The sequence below is a fragment of the Sebastes fasciatus genome, chromosome 14 (assembly GCF_043250625.1).
Source record: "Sebastes fasciatus isolate fSebFas1 chromosome 14, fSebFas1.pri, whole genome shotgun sequence".
NCBI classification, from domain to species: domain Eukaryota; kingdom Metazoa; phylum Chordata; class Actinopteri; order Perciformes; family Sebastidae; genus Sebastes; species Sebastes fasciatus.
Genome location: NC_133808.1, coordinates 6,561,926 through 6,581,596, shown reverse-complemented (window position 1 = coordinate 6,581,596; position 19,671 = coordinate 6,561,926). Strand labels below are relative to the sequence as shown.

Here is a 19,671-nt window from a genome sequence, read left to right as displayed (position 1 = left end):
GATACAATGGCACCAACAACAACCTAAAGTCACAGTGAAAGGGGAGTTAGGGCGTCTACAGCTGCTGTAATGTAACATATTTGTGGGCGGGATTTAATTATACTAATTTAATTTGTTTAATTTGATCATTTGTGCAAAAATTCAACTGTGCAATACTGTCTTTAATACTGCATTTATACTGTACGTTCAATAAATATTCTTATTTATTTCTTATTTATACCACTCTGGCATTCATAATTATCACACTTAATAGACTTCTCAGCATTTTGTATTTACTTTTTTGCACTGTGGTTATATGCAATATGTTGCATGTCTTAATGTAAATATTTGTGCATATTTCATATTTTTCTATTGTCATTTTCTTATTATTAATTTTAGTAATTATATTTCTTTACATATATTTTCTGTATATTGTAGCATTATGTACACATTGTAGCATTATGTACATCATTTTGTTATGTCATGTTACATACACCTTTATTTCTATTTTCTTACATTTCTTATGTTTATACAAGAGCAACTGTAACGCCCCAATTCAGTGCTCTGCTATCTACCCACTAGGTCAGGGGTTCGCAAACTTTTTGGGGTCAGGGACCCGATAAAGGTGAGAATTTTCCAGGGAACCTCATTTTTCTCATTTTACAGCTAAACAATACACTACAAGATGTTTCTGAAAACAATTGAGGTGAGAAATTGGCATTAGTAACAGAATATAAATTCATATTTGATCAGCGCTGCCTAGTTTGCGAGTGACTGACAGCTGCCTCCGTTGAATGAACAGCCAATAGGAACGCTCTCTCTCTTGAATGACCTGTGATTGGCGAAAGTCTCCCGTTGCGAGCTAAATTTTCTAAAGCCTGAAAACAGAGCCAAGACAGGAAGTCTAGTTATCTCTCAGAACAATTAAATTGCAATATGCTGAAAGGTTATTATGGAATTTTTGCCCAAAAACATTCTGCCTACTGCAGGTAGGTAGGTTTGGACATATTGACTGCAGTTAGAAAGAAAACTATTTTGTTGTCAAGTTCTTTTCATGTCGCACTATAACAATTAGTTGATTAAGCAATTAGTCGATTGACAGAAAATTAACCTGCAACAATTTTAATAATAGATTAATCGTTAAAAGTAATTTTTTAAGCACAATTGCCAAAAAGAATCACTGGTTTCAACTTCTCAAAAATGAATATTAGCTGGTTTTCTTCATCTGAATGTCTTTGGGTTTTGGACCATTGTTTGGGCAAAACATGGCATTGGATGACATCACCTTGAACTCTTTCTTCTTTTTTTACAGGAACATACAAATAGAGCACAAATGTAAATGACTGTCCCTCCATCTTTTGGTATTATTAGTTAAATACAATTTTCAAAAAGAAGAAAAAAAAGAAAGAAAAGAAAATTATATTTATTAAATAAATAAATAAATAATAAATAAAGTACAGATTGACAGTAATATTAGATTATATGATTAATTCCAAACCACAGATAAAATTGGATGATAAACTTTACCTCTATGTAAAAATGGACATATTAACTGTTAGTGGTCATTTCTGTTTACCTTGGACTCTTTCTGACATCTTGTAATCTAAATGATTAGAGATTAATTGAAGAAAGAAAGAAAAAAATCAGCAGTCAACACAGTGGATCCTCTGACATATTGTATAAACCCACTGGAGCACAAAGGATTTATATAATCCATTTTCAGTCAGCTGTGTTGCCAACATGGAGATGGAAATCTCCTATTATTAATATTGTTATAATGAATGCTGGAGAAGAGCTCCCGTCTCATCTGGGCCTGTTTACAGTGAGTGTTAGCACTGTGGATTACCATCTACTGTACATCTAACACAATGATATTCAGTGCCTAAATACTCAACTACTCTGTGGCTGCTTTGGCCGTTTCTAATCAATTACGAGGATGGGAGGCTTCAATTAAAACAGCGTGATCATCTGAGCCAAGCCACCGTTTTACTGCCCAACTTCTACTGCAACATTAATATTTAATATTTAATGGAATGCCGAGCCAGAGAGCTGCATTAAAATATTCATCAGCTGCTGACTAATATGGAAGGTGTGTGTGTGTGTGTGTGTGTGTGTGTGTGTGCGTTCTGCACAACTTGATTGGTTGATGCCTTTATTCCCAGTGTGAAAGCTCAGAAAAATCAACCTTGTTTCAGAATAAACAGTATGTTGCTTTTTCGCAGCGTAATATTCACGTTCTGTCTGAAAGTACACATGACAAAAACAACTGTTTGAAAAAATATATTGATGTGCGAATTAATTGCAAGAAAAAGAAAAAAAAACACCCCCAGTGTGTAAAGGCCTTGCAGTATTAAGTAATTAGAAAAATGCCCAGTGAAACAAAGAAATTTAACAACAGTAGAACTAGAAGGGCGCTCAGAGCGAAGACCTCACCCAAGGCCATTTCCAAGGCCAAGTGAAGAAAATAGGGCTGTCAATCGATTAAAATATTTAAGCGCGATTAATCGCATGATTGTCCATAGTTAATTGCGATTAAATTACTCACATATTTTTTATCTGTTCAAAATGTACCTTAAAGGGAGATTTGTCAAGTATTTAATACTCTTATCAACATGGGAGTGGGCAAATATGCTGCTTTATGCAAATGTGTTGCTTTATGCAAATGTGTGTATATATTTATTATTGGAAATCAATTAACAACACAAAACAATAACAAATATGGTCCAGAAACCCTCACACGCATTTAGCATAAAACAATATGCTCAAATCATAACATGGCAAACTGCAGCCCAACAGGCAACAACAGCTGTCAGTGTGTCAGTGTGCTGACTTGACTATGACTTCTAGTTTCATATGATACCAGTATCTTCACTTTAGTTATAAAACTGAGCCCGCTACAACCTAAAAATCGCAAGTTGCATTAATGCGTTAAAGAAATTAGTTGCGTTAAAATAAATTTGCATTAACTAGTTAATTTTGACAGCCCTAGATATGCACTTTTTAATGATACAGCCCAATTTTATAATTTATAGCAAATTATTTTGCAGACGCCCTGACAGAATGCCACGGACCCAACTTTGCGAATCACTGGTAGAGAAGCTCACAACATGTTTGGATACTGTAGAAGTATTTATGAAAAATGGATCAACATAGATTAATAAAATCAGAGGGAGTTGTCTCTGGTCTTTATGCCGAGCCATATTTCAGTGCTGATGCCTTCAGGCTACTATTGTATGTGGCAATATGTGACTGCATGTCGCTGTATGTTTGTTGTTCTTCAGGCAGATATTGAAGATTTTCGAATAGTACGAGGAGTCAGTTTTTAAAATGTGAAACACTCGCTTATTAAAATTCAGGCTGACAAGAATATGCAATCAGTTTGTTTGCCTCTGCAGATTACGCTGCTTTCTGTTGCTTCCTGCTCTTTTTATTTAGCAGTGTTTAAAACCTCTTCCCACTCCCTTCATCCCTTCATCTCGGGTCTCTTTGATTGAAGGAGCTGGCACACTTCCCAGACAAACAAATCACAACTAACATAAATAACAGCATCCGTGTTTTGCTTTCCTTTTCAATGCACAGCTGATGTTTATAAGCCATTATTTCAAAATGTTTGCCTTATTAGTGAATGGGATTGTTTTTAAAGTTTTTCCTAAAATATGGTCCAATTAAACACTAAAATATGCCACTACCACAAATATTTTGGTTTCCTCTTCTATTCTTCTAATCTGCCAATATAAAGCAGCAGCAGCAATACAGAGAAGCCACATTCAGCAGAGCAGAGCTTTACAATTTTCACCATTTAGCTTTAAGGTTGTAAAAATCTTATTCCACATTGTCTGACAGTATTGTATATACCGTATATACTATTGTATATATATTCTACGGCTGTCAAAGTTAACGCGATAATAACACGTAAACGTAATTTTTTTTTAATTTCTAAAAACTAGAGTGAAGATACTGGCATCATATGAAACTAAAAAAAACTAATGAATCCATTGGTACCAACTATATCATACTAGCTTGTTGTGAAGGACGTTAAATAGGACTTTTTTTGCATATAGCAAGCATATTTGCCCACTCCCATGCTAAAAGTATTAAATACTTGATAAAGCTCCCTTTAGGTACATATCGAACAGATAAAAATTGCGCGATTAATTTGCGATCAATCGCCCTAATAAATTCTATATGTTTTAGCTCTTCATTGAAGCGTGATGTTCACACTCATTAATTAAACACATGTTTATAACAGCTGCATGAATCCATAAAATGAAAATATTGTAGATTTCTTGGCCATCATTTTATACACATTACCCAACATTCATCCTGATATATCTGGTATCTTTGACAACTTTGGGCTCTCCATCCGAATTGAAAATACTAATCTGTGGGTTTGAACAACGTTTGGCTGCACAACAGGAGTTAGTTAGGTCTGTAACAACTGGCCCACTATTGGATCAGTTAGGCCCTGGTCAGACCTGGCATTAACATGCGTCCTGAGTGATTGGATCACAAGTGGACAGCTTTAAGTACGTCTGATCACACCTGGCATTAGAATCTGTGTCTCCACATACGTCTCCAGTGACCACTTGTGATCCGATCTCACTTCCCCGCTCTATATGCAAATAAACACGTAGTGAACACACGGCTGATACAGCAGACGTTGTGACGTAAGCGAGCGAGCGGGTGTCAGCTCCGTGCAAAGCACCGGAACAAAAACACCGACAATTTGATGATAATTCACTCTGCATGCCTAGTCTGATAGTCTGTAGATATGTAGCCTATAAATTATATAATTTAATAAAATACAGTTGTACCGACAGAATACAGTAGAGCACAGAAGCCGTTCCCATGCCGCGAGACAGACAAAAGCTTGCATCTGCCTGTCTACCTCTGAATGAGGTCTGAGCGATCAGATCACAATGTGTCCTCAGTGCGTCTTGAGTGCGTTCACACCTGTATTAGAGCTGTCTACTTGATGGGTGATCCGATCACCCAGGACGCATGTTAATACCAGGTCTGAACAGCGCCTTAGGTAGTTTACAGTCAACACGTATTGTTTCAATTAAAGCACATCTTCATCTTGAAACACGCACGTGATGGCCAGAGCCACCAACACCCATGATAGGATCGCTTCAAAAACTGCAGCTGATGTAAGCTGGCAGCAGCTGGTGATGTTTCTGTGGCAACGCACACTCAGCTTGGCCAGATGGGTTTGCTTTAATATCCTCCATACACACATACCCTCACACAAAACCAACTGAAAAGAATAAAAAAAAAGACTATAAGCTGGTCATAGTTCAGAGCGACATCGATCAGCTATAAGACGTAACGGTGCAAAGAAGCTGTTCTGTCTCTCTCTATACATGCTGTGTCTGTGTGTGTTTTAAGTGCACAGGGCACAAGTAATTGAGGGTAGGAAATTGAAGGGTCCACTTATGTAGCCAAGAATTCAGCCTATTATTTCCTTCAAACCGGTGTCACAATATGCTACGCACACTGTGGATGGCACGGTCCCCACTGTGCATAATGACACATCACGTACTTAGTTGGCAGAGATATTTCTCCCTGAGAACACAGGCTAACAGCTACAAAGCATTCAGCTATGCAGGACATGAGCATTTTCCACAGACCCATGTGTGACTCATCCCTGAGTTGAGACGCTGGGGAGAACAATTCAGTCTTGAAGGCATTTCAGTGCTCCTTTCACTCAACATACTCATTATTAGGGGTGTCATGATTCTCCAAATCTAAAATTCTATTAAATTTTCGATTGAAACTAGGGCTGTTAACGCGATAATGTATTCCTTTTCACGCCAATAATTTATTTAATGCATAGAGTGAAGTTACTGGAATCATATGAAAGTAGAAAAATCTAAGGAATCCATTGGTACCAACCATGTCATACTAGCTTGTCGTGAAGGAGGTTAAATAACGCTACAAACTTGCGCTACATTTTGGTGAGGAAAAACTGGCTCGGACATTTTCAAAGGGTTCCCTTGACCTCTGACCTCAAGATATGTGAATGAAAATGGGTTCTCTGGGTACCCACGAGTCTCCCCTTTACAGACATGCCCACTTTATGATAATCACATGCAGTTTGGGTCAAGTCATAGTCAAGTCAGCACACTGACACACTGACAGCTGTTGTTGCCTGTTGGGCTTCAGTTTGCCATGTTATGATTTGAGCATTTCCAATAATAAATGTATACATACATTTGCATAAAGCAAGCATATTGCTTATATGTTCATAAGAGTATTAAATACTTGTCAAATCTCCCTTTAAGGTACATTTTGAACAGATACAAATTGTGTGATTAAAATGCGATTAATTTTTTATGCAAAATGCAGTGTGAGGGGTTCTGGACAATATTTTTCATTCTTTTGTGTTGTTAACTGATTTCCAATAATAAATATTTTGAAAAGAAAATGTGTGATTAATTTGCAATTAATTTGCGATTAATTTGTGACTAATGTTCAATTAACTATGGACTATCATGTGATTTATTACATTAATCCCGATTAAATATTTTAATCGATTGACAGCCATAATTTAAACTTGGTTTTTTTCTGCACTGACGGCTATACCATTGTTAGAGTCTTGAGTCTTGATTCGTAAAGATCAACAGGATCATTGGTTTTATGCCCTGACGACTGTCATTAACAAGACATGGTATATCAAGAGTGATATAACCGCCATATATTTTGGGAATGTACCACACTAAGGCCATATGGTCAAATTTTTAGGATTAATTTAAAACGTGATAACAATAACATGCCGGTCAATTGGGAACGTACTGTTAAAGGTGCTGAATGTGAGATTGGGAGCATTTCTATTGCCTTCGCACAGCTCTCAACATTTTGACGGCTGAGCCGGTGGCTCGCTGCTAACGGTGCTAACAGCGCTAACAGTGGAAACAACTGCAACAGGGCTGACAGAGCTATCAGTGTTAACCTGAGGGGGTTAAGAAAGAGCGGCGGCCGTGAGCTAGCCAGTGGGGCACGCTCACATGCACTAACATGCACTTGAAGGCAGATTTCTGGCTAAGAAGAAGCTCTCAGACTCTCCAAGAGACACACGGTGGTTCCCCTGGAGATACAAATTACAGCAAGATGCAGTATTTGTAACAAGAAAGCGGCACACAGCAGCAACACACAACCTCTTTAAACATTTAAAAACAACACAAACTGAAAGTTACAAGAAGGCGGAACAAAAACAAGAAGATGAAATACATCCAAGTTTCCTGCACCACCCTCTGTCCAACAAAAGACGTTGCAGGAGAGTTTTTGAGAGAGGTAAAGCATATCCAGGTACAGGTAGCCCCATTATTAGTTTGTTTTGCATCATCATCGCAATCTCATTTCAAATTTGGTTGTTACGTGAGTTTAAAGTTCTTTATAATCATGTGCACAGCAATAACAGTGAAGCAAACAATGGTCATTAAATGTGCAGGCTATAAAAAAAGGAAAATCATGCAAATGAAAGCAAAATTAGAATCTAAGACATAAAATAATACATAAAAATATAGGGCTAAAATATAAACATGAATAAAATGTCAAATAAAGTAGGGTAATTGACATTTGTGGCAGACAGTAATTGCAAATGAATAAACTGAATGTAAACAGTTACAGGGATGTGGCATGCGATTTGCCTTCAAGTGTAATGATCGGTTTGCTTTTTTTCATAATATCATATACCAATTTAAGAAATAATAAGTATCGGTATGGGTCAAATTGGAACAAAAAGCATCGGTATCGTATCGAATTTAAAAAGTCTGGTATCGCCCGTCCCTACCTGCTGCATCAACATGCTTCTAGAATTTATTGCGTGGACTCATTTTGCTGTGGCACTTGCCGTTGCTGGTTTAGCAATATCTGGGAAAACTCAATTTGTTATTGTCAATAAATGTCAAGCTAATGGTAAAACATTAGGCAGAGCTTACTTGAGTTCAGACTGTTTTTGTTTTTTTTACAGTCAAAAGTGCCATTTGAAAGAACTGAAACAGGCCTTTTCTTTTGACATCCATGATACACAAACTGTTTCAAAGGGCAGCGCTGGCCTGAGGGTTAGAGAAGAGTTACAGCTAAATGGATAGAGATAGAAATACCAGATCCAGCTGGGAAAATACTGGATTAGGGAAACAGGAAACTCCACATCCAACAAATATTTTGTTTTTTTCAGCATATACATTCTGGCATTGCTCAATGGCCTTTAATAGACGAGCTATTTGGCAGCTGATTTGTGTGAAAATGTGGAATTAGTGTTTGAGATTTTGCATTTAAGAAATAACACAGGCGCAAAGCATTTTCTCATAGCTATCTGTCAACCAATCTTATTAAGCCTTTTTTTCTCACTCCACTTCTCAATTTCAAGCTTCCAGCCACACTGCCAGCATTAATATCCCTAATAAAAAGGCCACCTACTCCAGCTATAAAGGACTCTTTTTACTGGCTCACTGAGAATCACTCCATTGTACAAGTTGATGTAGGAACGTCGACAGCTGCTACACACTCATTGTCCAGATTTCTCTCCTCAGATTTATTTTTTGTACAGTAGTTTTTCTCCTGCAAAGTCAAACTCTCCTCCACTTCTCAGGAGTCTGCATTTGTATGTCCATTTTTCCATCCTTTAGATGCCAGTCACTTTCCAAAATGAACTATTAACCCTCCATCACTTCCCTTACTTCTATATCCCAAAATGCAAACCAGCAACGCCAGCTAAAAAGGACAAATCATATTATTTTTCTTGCAGTGGTTTTGCATAACCGTAAATGGGAAGTGAATAGAAACAGGGCTTCTCCACATTTTCCATTTAAAAATTCCATCATATTTAACTTTGTGACTCAGGGAGGATGCTGTGACAAGATTTTACACAAAGTTTGCATCCAGCTTTCTTTTCCCATTTGGAATTGTTAACCAACCAGGCTTTGTATTTAGGACTCTCAAGCCAGCCCTCGGAAAACTTGTATTTACCCATTGTGGACGTTCAGTCCAAACTAACTACGTAGAAGGTTGGACGACGTTCCACTGTCAAACATCTTGCACTTGGGGCAGAGCTGTTTTACAGGAGGCGGCTGAATTATGTCTCTACATTGAGTCTAAAGAAAGTCCAATAAAAAATATTTCTTGTTAAATATTTTAAGTAATAGAATCAAATAAAAAAGATTGTAAGAAATTTATCTGATTTATATTATGTTTCATTTTGTAATAAATTCATTTTGGATCAGTCATGTGACATGACGTTGTGTCATGCGACGTTAGATACAAGTTCCCTCTCATACAGTGATTCATTTTTACAATTAGGCGATTTCTAAAACGCCCCATTTCATGTAAAGCTTCAACAACTGAGCCCACCAGCCAGCAGCCTACAGAATGTGACGTCACGGACACACAAACAACTACGAGCAACGGAGTAGCAAGCCTAGGTAACCACACAGGAGAGCGGCCGCCGGCACCGGGGCCATCAGTTAATCTCACAGCAAAGCGACCGCTGGGGCCGTCAGTTAACCCAACAGCAGAACAACCGCTGGGGCCGTCAGCTAACCCAACAGCAGAGCGACCGCTAGGCCGTCAGTTAACCCCACAGCAGAGCGACCGCTAGGCCGTCAGTTAACCCAATAGCAGAGCAACCGCTAGGCCGTCAGTTAACCCCACAGCAGAGCGACCGCTGGGGCCGTCAGTTAACCCCACAGCAGAGCGACCGCTGGGGCCGTCAGTTAACCCAACAGCAGAGCAACCGCTGGGGCCGTCAGTTAACCCCACAGCAGAGCGACCGCTAGGCCGTCAGTTAACCCAATAGCAGAGCAACCGCTAGGCCGTCAGTTAACCCCACAGCAGAGCGACCGCTAGGCCGTCAGTTAACCCAATAGCAGAGCAACCGCTAGGCCGTCAGTTAACCCCACAGCAGAGCGACCGCTGGGGCCGTCAGTTAACCCAACAGCAGAGCGACCGCTGGGGCCGTCAGTTAACCCCACAGCAGAGCGACCGCTAGGCCGTCAGTTAACCCAATAGCAGAGCAACCGCTAGGCCGTCAGTTAACCCCACTGTCAGTTAATCACTCAGGTGCTTTGGAGAGCTCTCGGGTCTAATTAGGGCAATTCAGATCAAACTGAAAGCTCTTGGCTTTTTCACAAGGTTATGCCATTCAAAGGCCCGGGCTGGATAGGTAACCTCCCGAGAGAGCTGCTGGCCAGAAGGCAACACAATCTCTCCAGCTCAGAACTGACCAGCTCCGGGTTAAACAAAAGAGAAGCTTGAGGTCTGTCTTTGCTTATAACATTTCAGGTTTAAGAAAGTTTGACATTCCAGGTGCACAAGCTTACTTCACATGTTGGTGGTTCTCCGAACGGGATGAAGGAATAACTGAGAAAAAGTCATATTTATCACTTCATAACACCAGAGAGCAAAGTAATGTACAGTTTTATTTAAAGATGTTTTGGTGTATGTTTAATAAAGTTTCTGTGTTTTAATATCTTCCTCAAACAAGATTAAGTTAAAGACACACCTTAAAGTAATTGTTACCTGTTGTAGGTTGATCAACACATCTATCTCTGGGGCATGACCTCCTGTAGCCATGGGGCCCGGCGTGCAGCCAGTGGGTTAAGAATAGCTCTATGACGAGGGCACGGGCCTGCAGAGAAGACGGCTAGTGGGGCTGGAATAAAACTAAAGTGGGTATGGAGTTGCTGTGGGGAGGGGTTGTTACTGGACGAACAGTCCTAAAGGTAAAATGATGATAAGGGGTGGCAGGGTCAGGTGTGGGTGTGAGAGTCGGGTGGGGTTAGTGCGGTTGGGAAAGGGGAATAAGCCAGAGAGGGAAGGAGGGAAAAGATGGGGTGCAAAGCAGCAGGAACCTGGGGGAGGACGGGGATCAGCCCTTCTCTTTCACGGCTGGGGATCCAGGAAGCCTTTGGGGTGGCATAACCTGCAGGAGAGTGGACAGGAGAGACAAAGTCTGATATTATGAATTTATGAGCAACTGTTGGACAGTAACCAAGCACACATAATGTACTGCAAACACTGTAAAGGATCACCGCATGCTGAGAAACATACAAAGTGAATCGTTATGTCCCCATAACAAGAGCTGTCAAAGTTAACGAGATAATAACGCGTTAACACAAATCCGTTTTAACACCGCTAATTTCTTTAACGCATTAATGCAATCGATATTTTGGAGGTTGTAGCGGGCTCAAGGTTAAAGCTGGAGTGAAGATCCTGCTATCCTATGAAAATGGAAAACTGAAGGAATCCATTGGTACCATGTCATACTGGCTTGTCACAAAAGAGGCTAAATTATGCTAAATTTTGGCGAGGAAAAACTGGAATGCCCATATTCAAAGGGGTCCCTTGACCTCTGACCTCAAGATATGTGAATGTAAATGGGTTCTATGGGTACCCACGAGTCTCCCCTTTACAGACATGCCCACTTTATGATAATCACATGCAGTTTTTTGTAGTTTTTTCTCCTATTCTAAAAATGGTGTATTTGAATATTTCTGCATACTGGGGTCCCTAAACAGTCTTGGAAGTTGCATGAATTGGGTATCACTGTAAAGCTATGACTCTTTTGGATCCAATGAGCCCAATTGTATTCATGTGTGATGATGTTAGTCCCCATAGTAGCCATTTCATTGTAGTGAGACCATTTTTTTAAATTTGACCTCACTGTATGAAATGACCTGTGATGACCTCTAGGATAATCACAGCCTCATGAAACTTCACAACAACAAATTAGAGACCTAGAGCATTCAGAGGATGGATGGCTTTCCTAGGTAAATTTACAAAAATTTTCATTCACTTATCTTGAGGTCAGAGGTCATGGGACTCCTTTGAAAAGTAAGTAAAACTCCAGTTAAGAATTTGAGTGTTTCAGATAGCAATTAGCAATTTACTAGCTTCAGATTGACTGATTGTAAAGACGGCTGTTACTGGTGGTGCCCTGAAGATGAAATGAACCTTTCCTTATCAGATTCCATGTTTGTTTGTTTTTATTTTCAGTAACAGATTGTGCTAGAGGCATTTCTTAACTCCTCTTAATTGTCGCGTATCATTCTAATTTAAGAAGCACTGTAGCACACACACACACATAAACAAACAAGCGAGGGCACCTTGGGGGGGCCGCTTAATTATCCCGATGATTCCAAAATAGACACCGCTGATTATTTGGGTTTTCACATGGAAAACAGGTGCCTCTCATCCATGTAAACGTGCCAAGGATTGTTGGTCTGCAATTATTCAGGGCAGTGTGGGAGAGCCAAGCCAGACCACGGCAGCGTTGCAGTGTTTCCATTCTGCGAGCATTATGCCTCATTTGAATAGGGGATACCAGAATATGTTACTGCACTTATCCTTGATTATAAAGTTAGAACAGTGCATGCAATGATGGGATGAAACAAAAACAACTGAATCAAACAAACATTATGAATATTAGACACTGTGTACGTAAAGAAGTCATGGGAACTGATGGAATACAGCTGATCAATCCATGAATGTGACCCCCTCTGTTTGGAGCTGCTGGTTTTCACAATAAGAGTCTCTACATCTGCCTGCGTTTTATTCAGCTGACTCTTTTGCTCCCTCCCACACATTTACAGCCGGCTCATAGCATACATTACACACAAGGCCCTGCACAAATAGATGTATGAGATCAGTATGCATAATTTAAGGAATTATTGTGCACAATCTGGCATTATTACGCTGCGCTGTATCTCAGAGAACAGCTCAATAAACAGCCTGTATACCCTGCATAGCCATGGACTAATCCGTTCTGAGCAACTCCCACCAGCTCACACCTTCCCCCTAACTACAGTAGTATTTGTGCTGTTTAAAGGTGCTGATTTAAAAAAAACTCAGAGCATATCTATTGCCTTCATACCGATCTCAACATGGCGACAGCGCTAACAGTGCAAACAACAGCAACAGTGCTGACAGAGCTGACGGTGCTAATAAACAGAGCGCTATTTTCACCTCAATGTGCTAAATTCCAACCGTCAAACATTCTAAATATTATCCTTTTACTTTGTTATCGTCATCTATGGTGGTTATTTATATAAAAACACAAAATTCAAATGATTAGGAAATAAATTATTTTATTTTTATTGATAAAAAAATATATTGGAAGAAGTAGTTCTAATGATATATTATAAGCTGTTTAGAAGTAAACAGGTCATATTTCTCTCTCTGTTATCTGTTATATTGCTGTAAAAACATCTCATTCAAACAACTGGATTTATTAAAGTTTCTCACCAAAAACTACATTTCACAAGATGACATTTAATAATTGTGCAGCCCAAGGTGAGCGCTACGCTTCCGAGGCGATGCCGTTGGTCGGGACGGCGTTATCAGCTGTAACCGCCATATGAGAGCAGTGCAGAGCGGCGGTGAGCTAGCCAGTGGGGCACACTCACATGCACTAAAAGACACATACAGATTACAACAGAGGGAGACTTCATTCTCTGCTCAGGTAAACATTACTCCTCTATATCTTTACAAAGCAAATACTTGTTTACTGCTAAGCTAATGCTCTGGATATTGAATAGTAGGGATGCATCGATTGCAAAATTCTGGGCCGATACCGATGTTTTTGTTTATTTTGTTTTTGCTGTTATTGATTTCCGTTTGGTGCCAGGGAAACAAAAACCTCTTCATTGTAAAAGAAATAACTGAGCTGTTTTAAAGCCATTCAGCATTTCATTACACCGTCTTTGATAGAGAACCTTTAAATATGCTATGGAGAAATACACCCACATACACATGTTCCTTCATACCCTCCGTTGTGTGTGAAGGGTCAGTGTGTCATCCTGATTGGCCACCAGGGTGTAGTGACCAGAGCTGACCCAGCTCCTGCCCAACACCACCCAACTCACTGCTACAGTAATATCAAGTGACCCACCCCCTTCATGCCAGTTGTGTAATCAGAGAGCTCTGAATGGATCTCGCTTTGAGTGTGCGAACGGGAGGCCAACATACAGAAGTGACAGACATTGATAGTGTTGTGGTGGGGGGGGGAGGCGAGAGCAGCTGAAGAATGCCAACAGACAAAAAAAAAAGGGAAAACAAAACCTGGTGAATGACAGGGCTACAATACAAATGAGGAGGCTGACTCAGGACAAACCCCCTTCAAATAATCAGCCACATACTGTATTCCACAGCAGAAAAGAAATACTGTCCCAAATGCTCAGTCATAAGAACGAGAGGGCAGCACACTCACCACCTGATCCACAGTTTCCCACACCAACAAACACTGAACACTAAAGATGTTGCTGATAAAGGCATAGCTATGGCATACAAATATTAAATAAATAATGACTACAAATTTTACTTAAGGAAAAAAATGAGTGAGTGTACAAAAACAAAGAACAAAAATATTACATATGCAGACACAGTGATTACATAACTGATGGCTAAATAATGTGTTTTTTATTCTTGTGATTATTACACTTGAATGCAACCAGTTTCCAAGAAGTAAGAAAGCCAGAAAGATGTGTTTATGGTCAGACGCCAGACATTTGATCTTATCAGAAACTTATGATAAAATAAAAATAATGAAAAAAGCCAGATCTTAGTCGCTTATTCAACTAATTGGATGTTTTGGTCTCAGTTGACTCAGAATTCTTCAGTCAATTAGTCATTTTTGATGTTTCTTTCATGCTGAATGACTATGTGTGGGAAACACTGCTTAGGTTTCTAATCGCTTCACAAAACAATATTTTTTCGGGCTATGTAAGTACTGAAACAAAAGGGGAATAAATAACAGCAAAAACTAAATAAACAAAAACATCTGTATCGGCTATCGGCCTAATTATTACTTTAAACATCAGTATCGGCCCAGAATTTTGCAATCGGTGCATCCCCACTGATTACACGTTTCGGGTTGTTAATCGCTAAATGTATTATCTGGGAATTATTGTGGCGCCAAAGAAACCAGAGTGATTAACTTTGATCAAAAACTGAACAAGAATGACTCTTGGCATCGGCACAGAGACATCTTGCAGAGTTTCACAGTGCATAATGACAAACATGGACAGGACTTCACACTCGGTGCAGAGGGAGAGTGTAAGATCACAAATCGCTGCAGACCACAGTTAAACCACACATATCAGCCTGCAGCACCACTAACAGTACTTAATGTGGCCTTGCATATATGCACAGCTTTTATCAACTAAACAGGCAGCACTGCCAAAAGCGCCATCTGTGCAAACACAATGCAATCATGTTGGCCAGAAAGCCTGAACAGAGGCCACCAGCAACGGTCGTCATCCGCAGGTCTTTGCCCGGTAACAACCACTCCCCCGACTCCGGGCCAGATCAAGCCACTCCAGACACAGCCGGGCCCTTGAGCTATTTCTACGACGTCTAGATCTTTATTGAGAGACAAGAGGGCAGCAAACTCAGAGTCAATGTGGCATAGTTCTACACTTCAAATTTCATCCATTTAGTAAGACAACAGAGTAGATTTGATGGAACTCAGACCAAAGATTTGTCATTTATCAACTTCAACTCTTTCTAATCAGTCCCACCTTTCTACCACACCCACAACGTTATTCTGTCCCTCCAGGAATTTGCGATGTTACGATCGCAACAATTCACGCAAATTCAGCCAATCCCTGTGATTTTTGCTCGACCTTGCAATTTTGTCCAATCACCACAACTTTTCTGCAAATTTGACAGATCATAGCAGTCCCCCGCGCCCACGGCACCAAACTCACTTCCTCCTTCTTTCTGGTTGTGTACACACACGCTAAACACACGATTTAATAGAGAGCCATCAGGGGTCTAAAGTTAATGTTCACCTGCCCGACATATACAAAGAGTTGCTGTGTGACTGGTTGTACTAATAACAAGACCAGAATCCACGTCTTCAGATTTATCTCAAAGCTGCAGTGGGTAGAAATGGAGCAAATATGATTTAAAAAAAGTTATTTTTATAAAACGGTCACTATATCTTGACAGTAGTACATGAGACAGGTAATCTGAAAAAAGGAATGTGCCTCTGTGTCCTCCGGTGCTCCTGACGGCATCTGCAGGATTTCACAAACCGGAGGAAAACAAGCAGTCAGAGCTGATCTGGAGTCAGCCGTCCAGCTGCCGTCTATGAGAGTAGGCTGTCAATCACTCGCAAACTACGATCAAACAGTCAAACTAGGCAGCGCTGATCAAATACGAATCAATATTCTGTTACTGTAGTGTCTATTTCTCTCCTCAAATGTTTTCAGAAACATATTGTAGTGTACTGTTTAGCTGTAACATGAGAAAGTTTGTGACCCCGTAGCCATGTTGAGGATATACCAAGCATCGCCCACCAGCCAGAGCACAGCCAATAGGAACGCTCTCTATCTCTCTCTCTCTCTGAAATGACCTGTGATTGGATAGATTTTTTAAAGCCTGAAAACAGAGCCATGAGGAGATGCAGAAGTCTAGTTTTCTCTCAGAACACTTGGAATTACAATATACTGAAAGGTTATTGTGGAATTTTTGCTCAATAATGCAAAAAATATTCTGCCTACTGCCACTTTAATGTGTTTAGGAAATCCTACACACTGTCCCTTTAAGAGCTTGTGTTATGTAAAATGTGTACTATTATTATAGTATGTAGAATGCAGAAAGTTTAAAGATTCGGCATCTTATATAGTTTACCTTTCAGTTTATTCATAATGATAATAACCCTATAGCTGGCATAGCCTACTGTAGTTTACTTTTGGAATCCCACTCTCTGCTTCTTCTTCTGACATACAGTAAGTGGTACAATAATCAATACTTGCACTCAATTCTGAGTCTCCTTATTTATAAAACATTGAAGCTGAAAGGTGTCAGGTTACCTACAGCCATCTGAACTAAACTGTTAGAGCTGCTTTAACCACTTCAGTTTGAGCAAATCCAGTGAAGCACCATTATAGTTTCTTCTCCTCCTCAGCAGTTCTGCTGAGTCATTACTATGTGACCTTATACCCACCTCCAGCTGCTGATGCAACTGGAATCTCAGACTAGATCACACACCAGATGATCTATTACAGCTTTTGTTTTAGTAAGAAGACAACGCACTTTCTATAGTAGGCTACAGGAGAAACACTGCAGCACAACACCGACTATACTACTACTAAGCAGTAAGCCACCGCCTCCGGAGCGCACACAATGAGAGAGGACGTCTCACTGCCTCACACAGTGCAGCCCTGCACCTGAAGGCACCACTCCACCTGCAAGGACTATCTCTCCAGCATCGATGCATTATAGGTTGCACATCTCAGTCTGAGCAAAGCACCTCAATTCTACAACGTCAGCCAACAATTGCACACGTGTGTCTTCTTTGTTGCATAGCAGGTAGCCAGCAGGCAGCGACTCAGCATCGTGTTTTGATGTCAGTGGTGCGTGTAGTGTAGTTGCCCACTCACAAGTCGACGCTAACGTTTTGCATTTTGTAACCAGCGTTATGCGTATAGCATCTTACCTGCGGTTTCAGAGGGCGGTCCAGCGGTGGAAAAAAGGCTTAGAAGCAGAAAGAGATGCTGCGGCTAAACACGGCGGAAGCAGTGATACTGGTCCATGATCCGTATAAAAAACAAGAAGCCACTAGTGAAGAAGACACGCCACGCCACGCAGCTTGCTCGATCTGCAGAGGATGCTCAGCATCAGGACCACGTGACTCTCTGGTCTGGAGGACAAGCTGCCAATCTGAAGTCACTGATGGATGGACAACAAGAAACATGCTGTCTCACCAGCTCCTGTCTCACCAGTTCCTGTGATGGAAAAAAAACAAAAACATCCTGTAAGTCATTATAATGAGATACTATCTCAAAATAATGACTTAGTATCTCAATATTTTGACTCACTATCATTATTTTGACTGAGTTTCTCAATATTTCGACTTACTATCTCATTATTTCGACTTATTGTCTCAATATTTTAACTTAGTATCTCAATATTTTAGATTTACTCTCATTATTTTGACTTATAATTTCAATATTTTGACTTAGTATCTCATATTTCGACTTAGTATCCCATTATTTTTTACCTAGTATCTCAATATTTTTGATTAAATATCTCATTAGTTTGACTTACTATCATTATTTTTGACTTACTATCTCAATATTACGACTTACTATCTCATTATTTTGACTTACTATCTCATTATTTTGAATTACTATCATTATTTTTGACTTAGTATTTCTATATTTCGACTTACTATCTCAATATTTTGACTAAGTGCCTCAATATTTTGATGTACTATCTCATTATTTTGACTTTGGCCTACCATCACAAGCCCGCTTCCGCAAATATGATGAACGTTTCTCATTATTTTGAGATAGTAAGTCAAAACATTGAGATACAAAGTCAAAATAATGAGATAGTAATTCAAAATATTGAGATTCAAAGTCAAAATAATGAGATAGCAATTCAAAAAATTGAGATGCTATGTCAAAAAAAATTGAAAGTAAGTCAAAAATAATTAGATACTAAGTCAAAATAATAAAGTAAATCTTAATATTGAAATACTAAGTCAAAATATTGAGATACTAAGTCAAAATATTGAGATACTAAGTCCAAATAATGATAGTAAGTCAAACTATAAAATGCATTCCTGCTGAAAATGTGTGGGAATGCTGACGGCTGAAATTAATTGCAAAGCATTGCTAAAAAATACAGAACTGAATTGTCTAACTGGCAGAGTTGAAAGCTGAATCGCATGACCCCAAAAAGAGCTGAAATAGGCGACATTGCCAGAAAAGCAGGAAGCTAAACTGTAATATCGTCAATTTTGGAAGTTGAAATGAATCAACTTGTTAGTTTTTTGAGTGGAATGAACCTTTTAAACTGGAAGTTGTGAGACAGAAAGTAGTATTTGGCTAGAATAAACTTTTAGAATTAAGAGTACTTGGATAGAAAGTAGTATTTGGGTGGAACAAACCTTTAAAACTATAAGTGCTTGAACAGAATGTAGTATTTTGGAAGAATGACCCTTTAAAATATTAAGTCGTTGGACAGACAGTAGCGTTTTGGCAGAATGAACAATTTAAAACTATAAGCCGTTAGACAGAAAGTGTTATTTGGGTGGAAAGTAGCAGTAATAGCAGTAGTAGTAATAGTAGTAGCAGCAGCAGTAGTAGCTAGAACCTTTAAAATTGTAATTGTAAAATTGTAAATGGTGACATCACAGCGTGATAGATTGTTATGATTTTTCATGGATACATATCTACACCAATGAAGCTGTTTTGCACCCTTAATTTCTGTGTAACTTCTGTGTAAAAGTGTGTGGGTATGTGGCCCATTGTAGTTTAAAATTGGCCCAATTTAGCTGACATAATGAAGCTAAAATGGGCCAGTACCAGTGTAAAGAATTTTTTGTTGTTTTTAATTGTTTTATTTGAAAGAGCCTGTCAAAACATTGCTCATAAACACTTTTCTTTGTTTGTCAGCTTACTTAGAATTGCTTTATCATCCTTATTAGAGATGAGTGAAATTTGTTATGTCGTGCTCAATTTCTCTGACATGCTTCATGTAACACTATGACCTGCCCATATTAGCAACCTCAGACCAATCAAAACTATTATTACATGTAAACTAGTGTTGTAGCAACAATGTAAGATCAGCTATTGTGATAGGCTGTAATATTTTTAAGGGCTATGATGCTCCAACCTTATCTGGCCCATTTTACCTGACTCCACCCTACAAGTACAAATGCTATGGTGCGCATGAAGAGTA

The 19,671-nt window shown here is 39.4% G+C and overlaps 1 protein-coding gene and 1 long non-coding RNA gene across 3 annotated transcripts in view; both read right to left on the bottom strand.

Annotated features, from left to right (window-relative positions):
* Positions 1-17,671, bottom strand: part of slc4a3 (solute carrier family 4 member 3) — a 67,143-nt gene extending 49,472 nt beyond the window's left edge. The window contains exons 1-3 of one of the 2 annotated variants that reach the window (XM_074658304.1): positions 17,420-17,671; positions 10,830-10,900; positions 10,498-10,694 (exon numbers count right to left, since the gene is read on the bottom strand). In XM_074658304.1, the coding sequence (XP_074514405.1) occupies positions 10,498-10,551 (54 nt within the window). In that variant the 5' untranslated portion in view covers positions 10,552-10,694; positions 10,830-10,900; positions 17,420-17,671. Of the gene's footprint in view, positions 1-10,497; positions 10,901-17,419 lie in introns of both variants that reach the window. The other variant, XM_074658303.1, reaches the window with a different exon arrangement.
* Positions 1-19,671, bottom strand: part of LOC141782235 (uncharacterized) — a 493,504-nt gene that overhangs the window by 412,204 nt on the left and 61,629 nt on the right. The window lies entirely within an intron of this gene.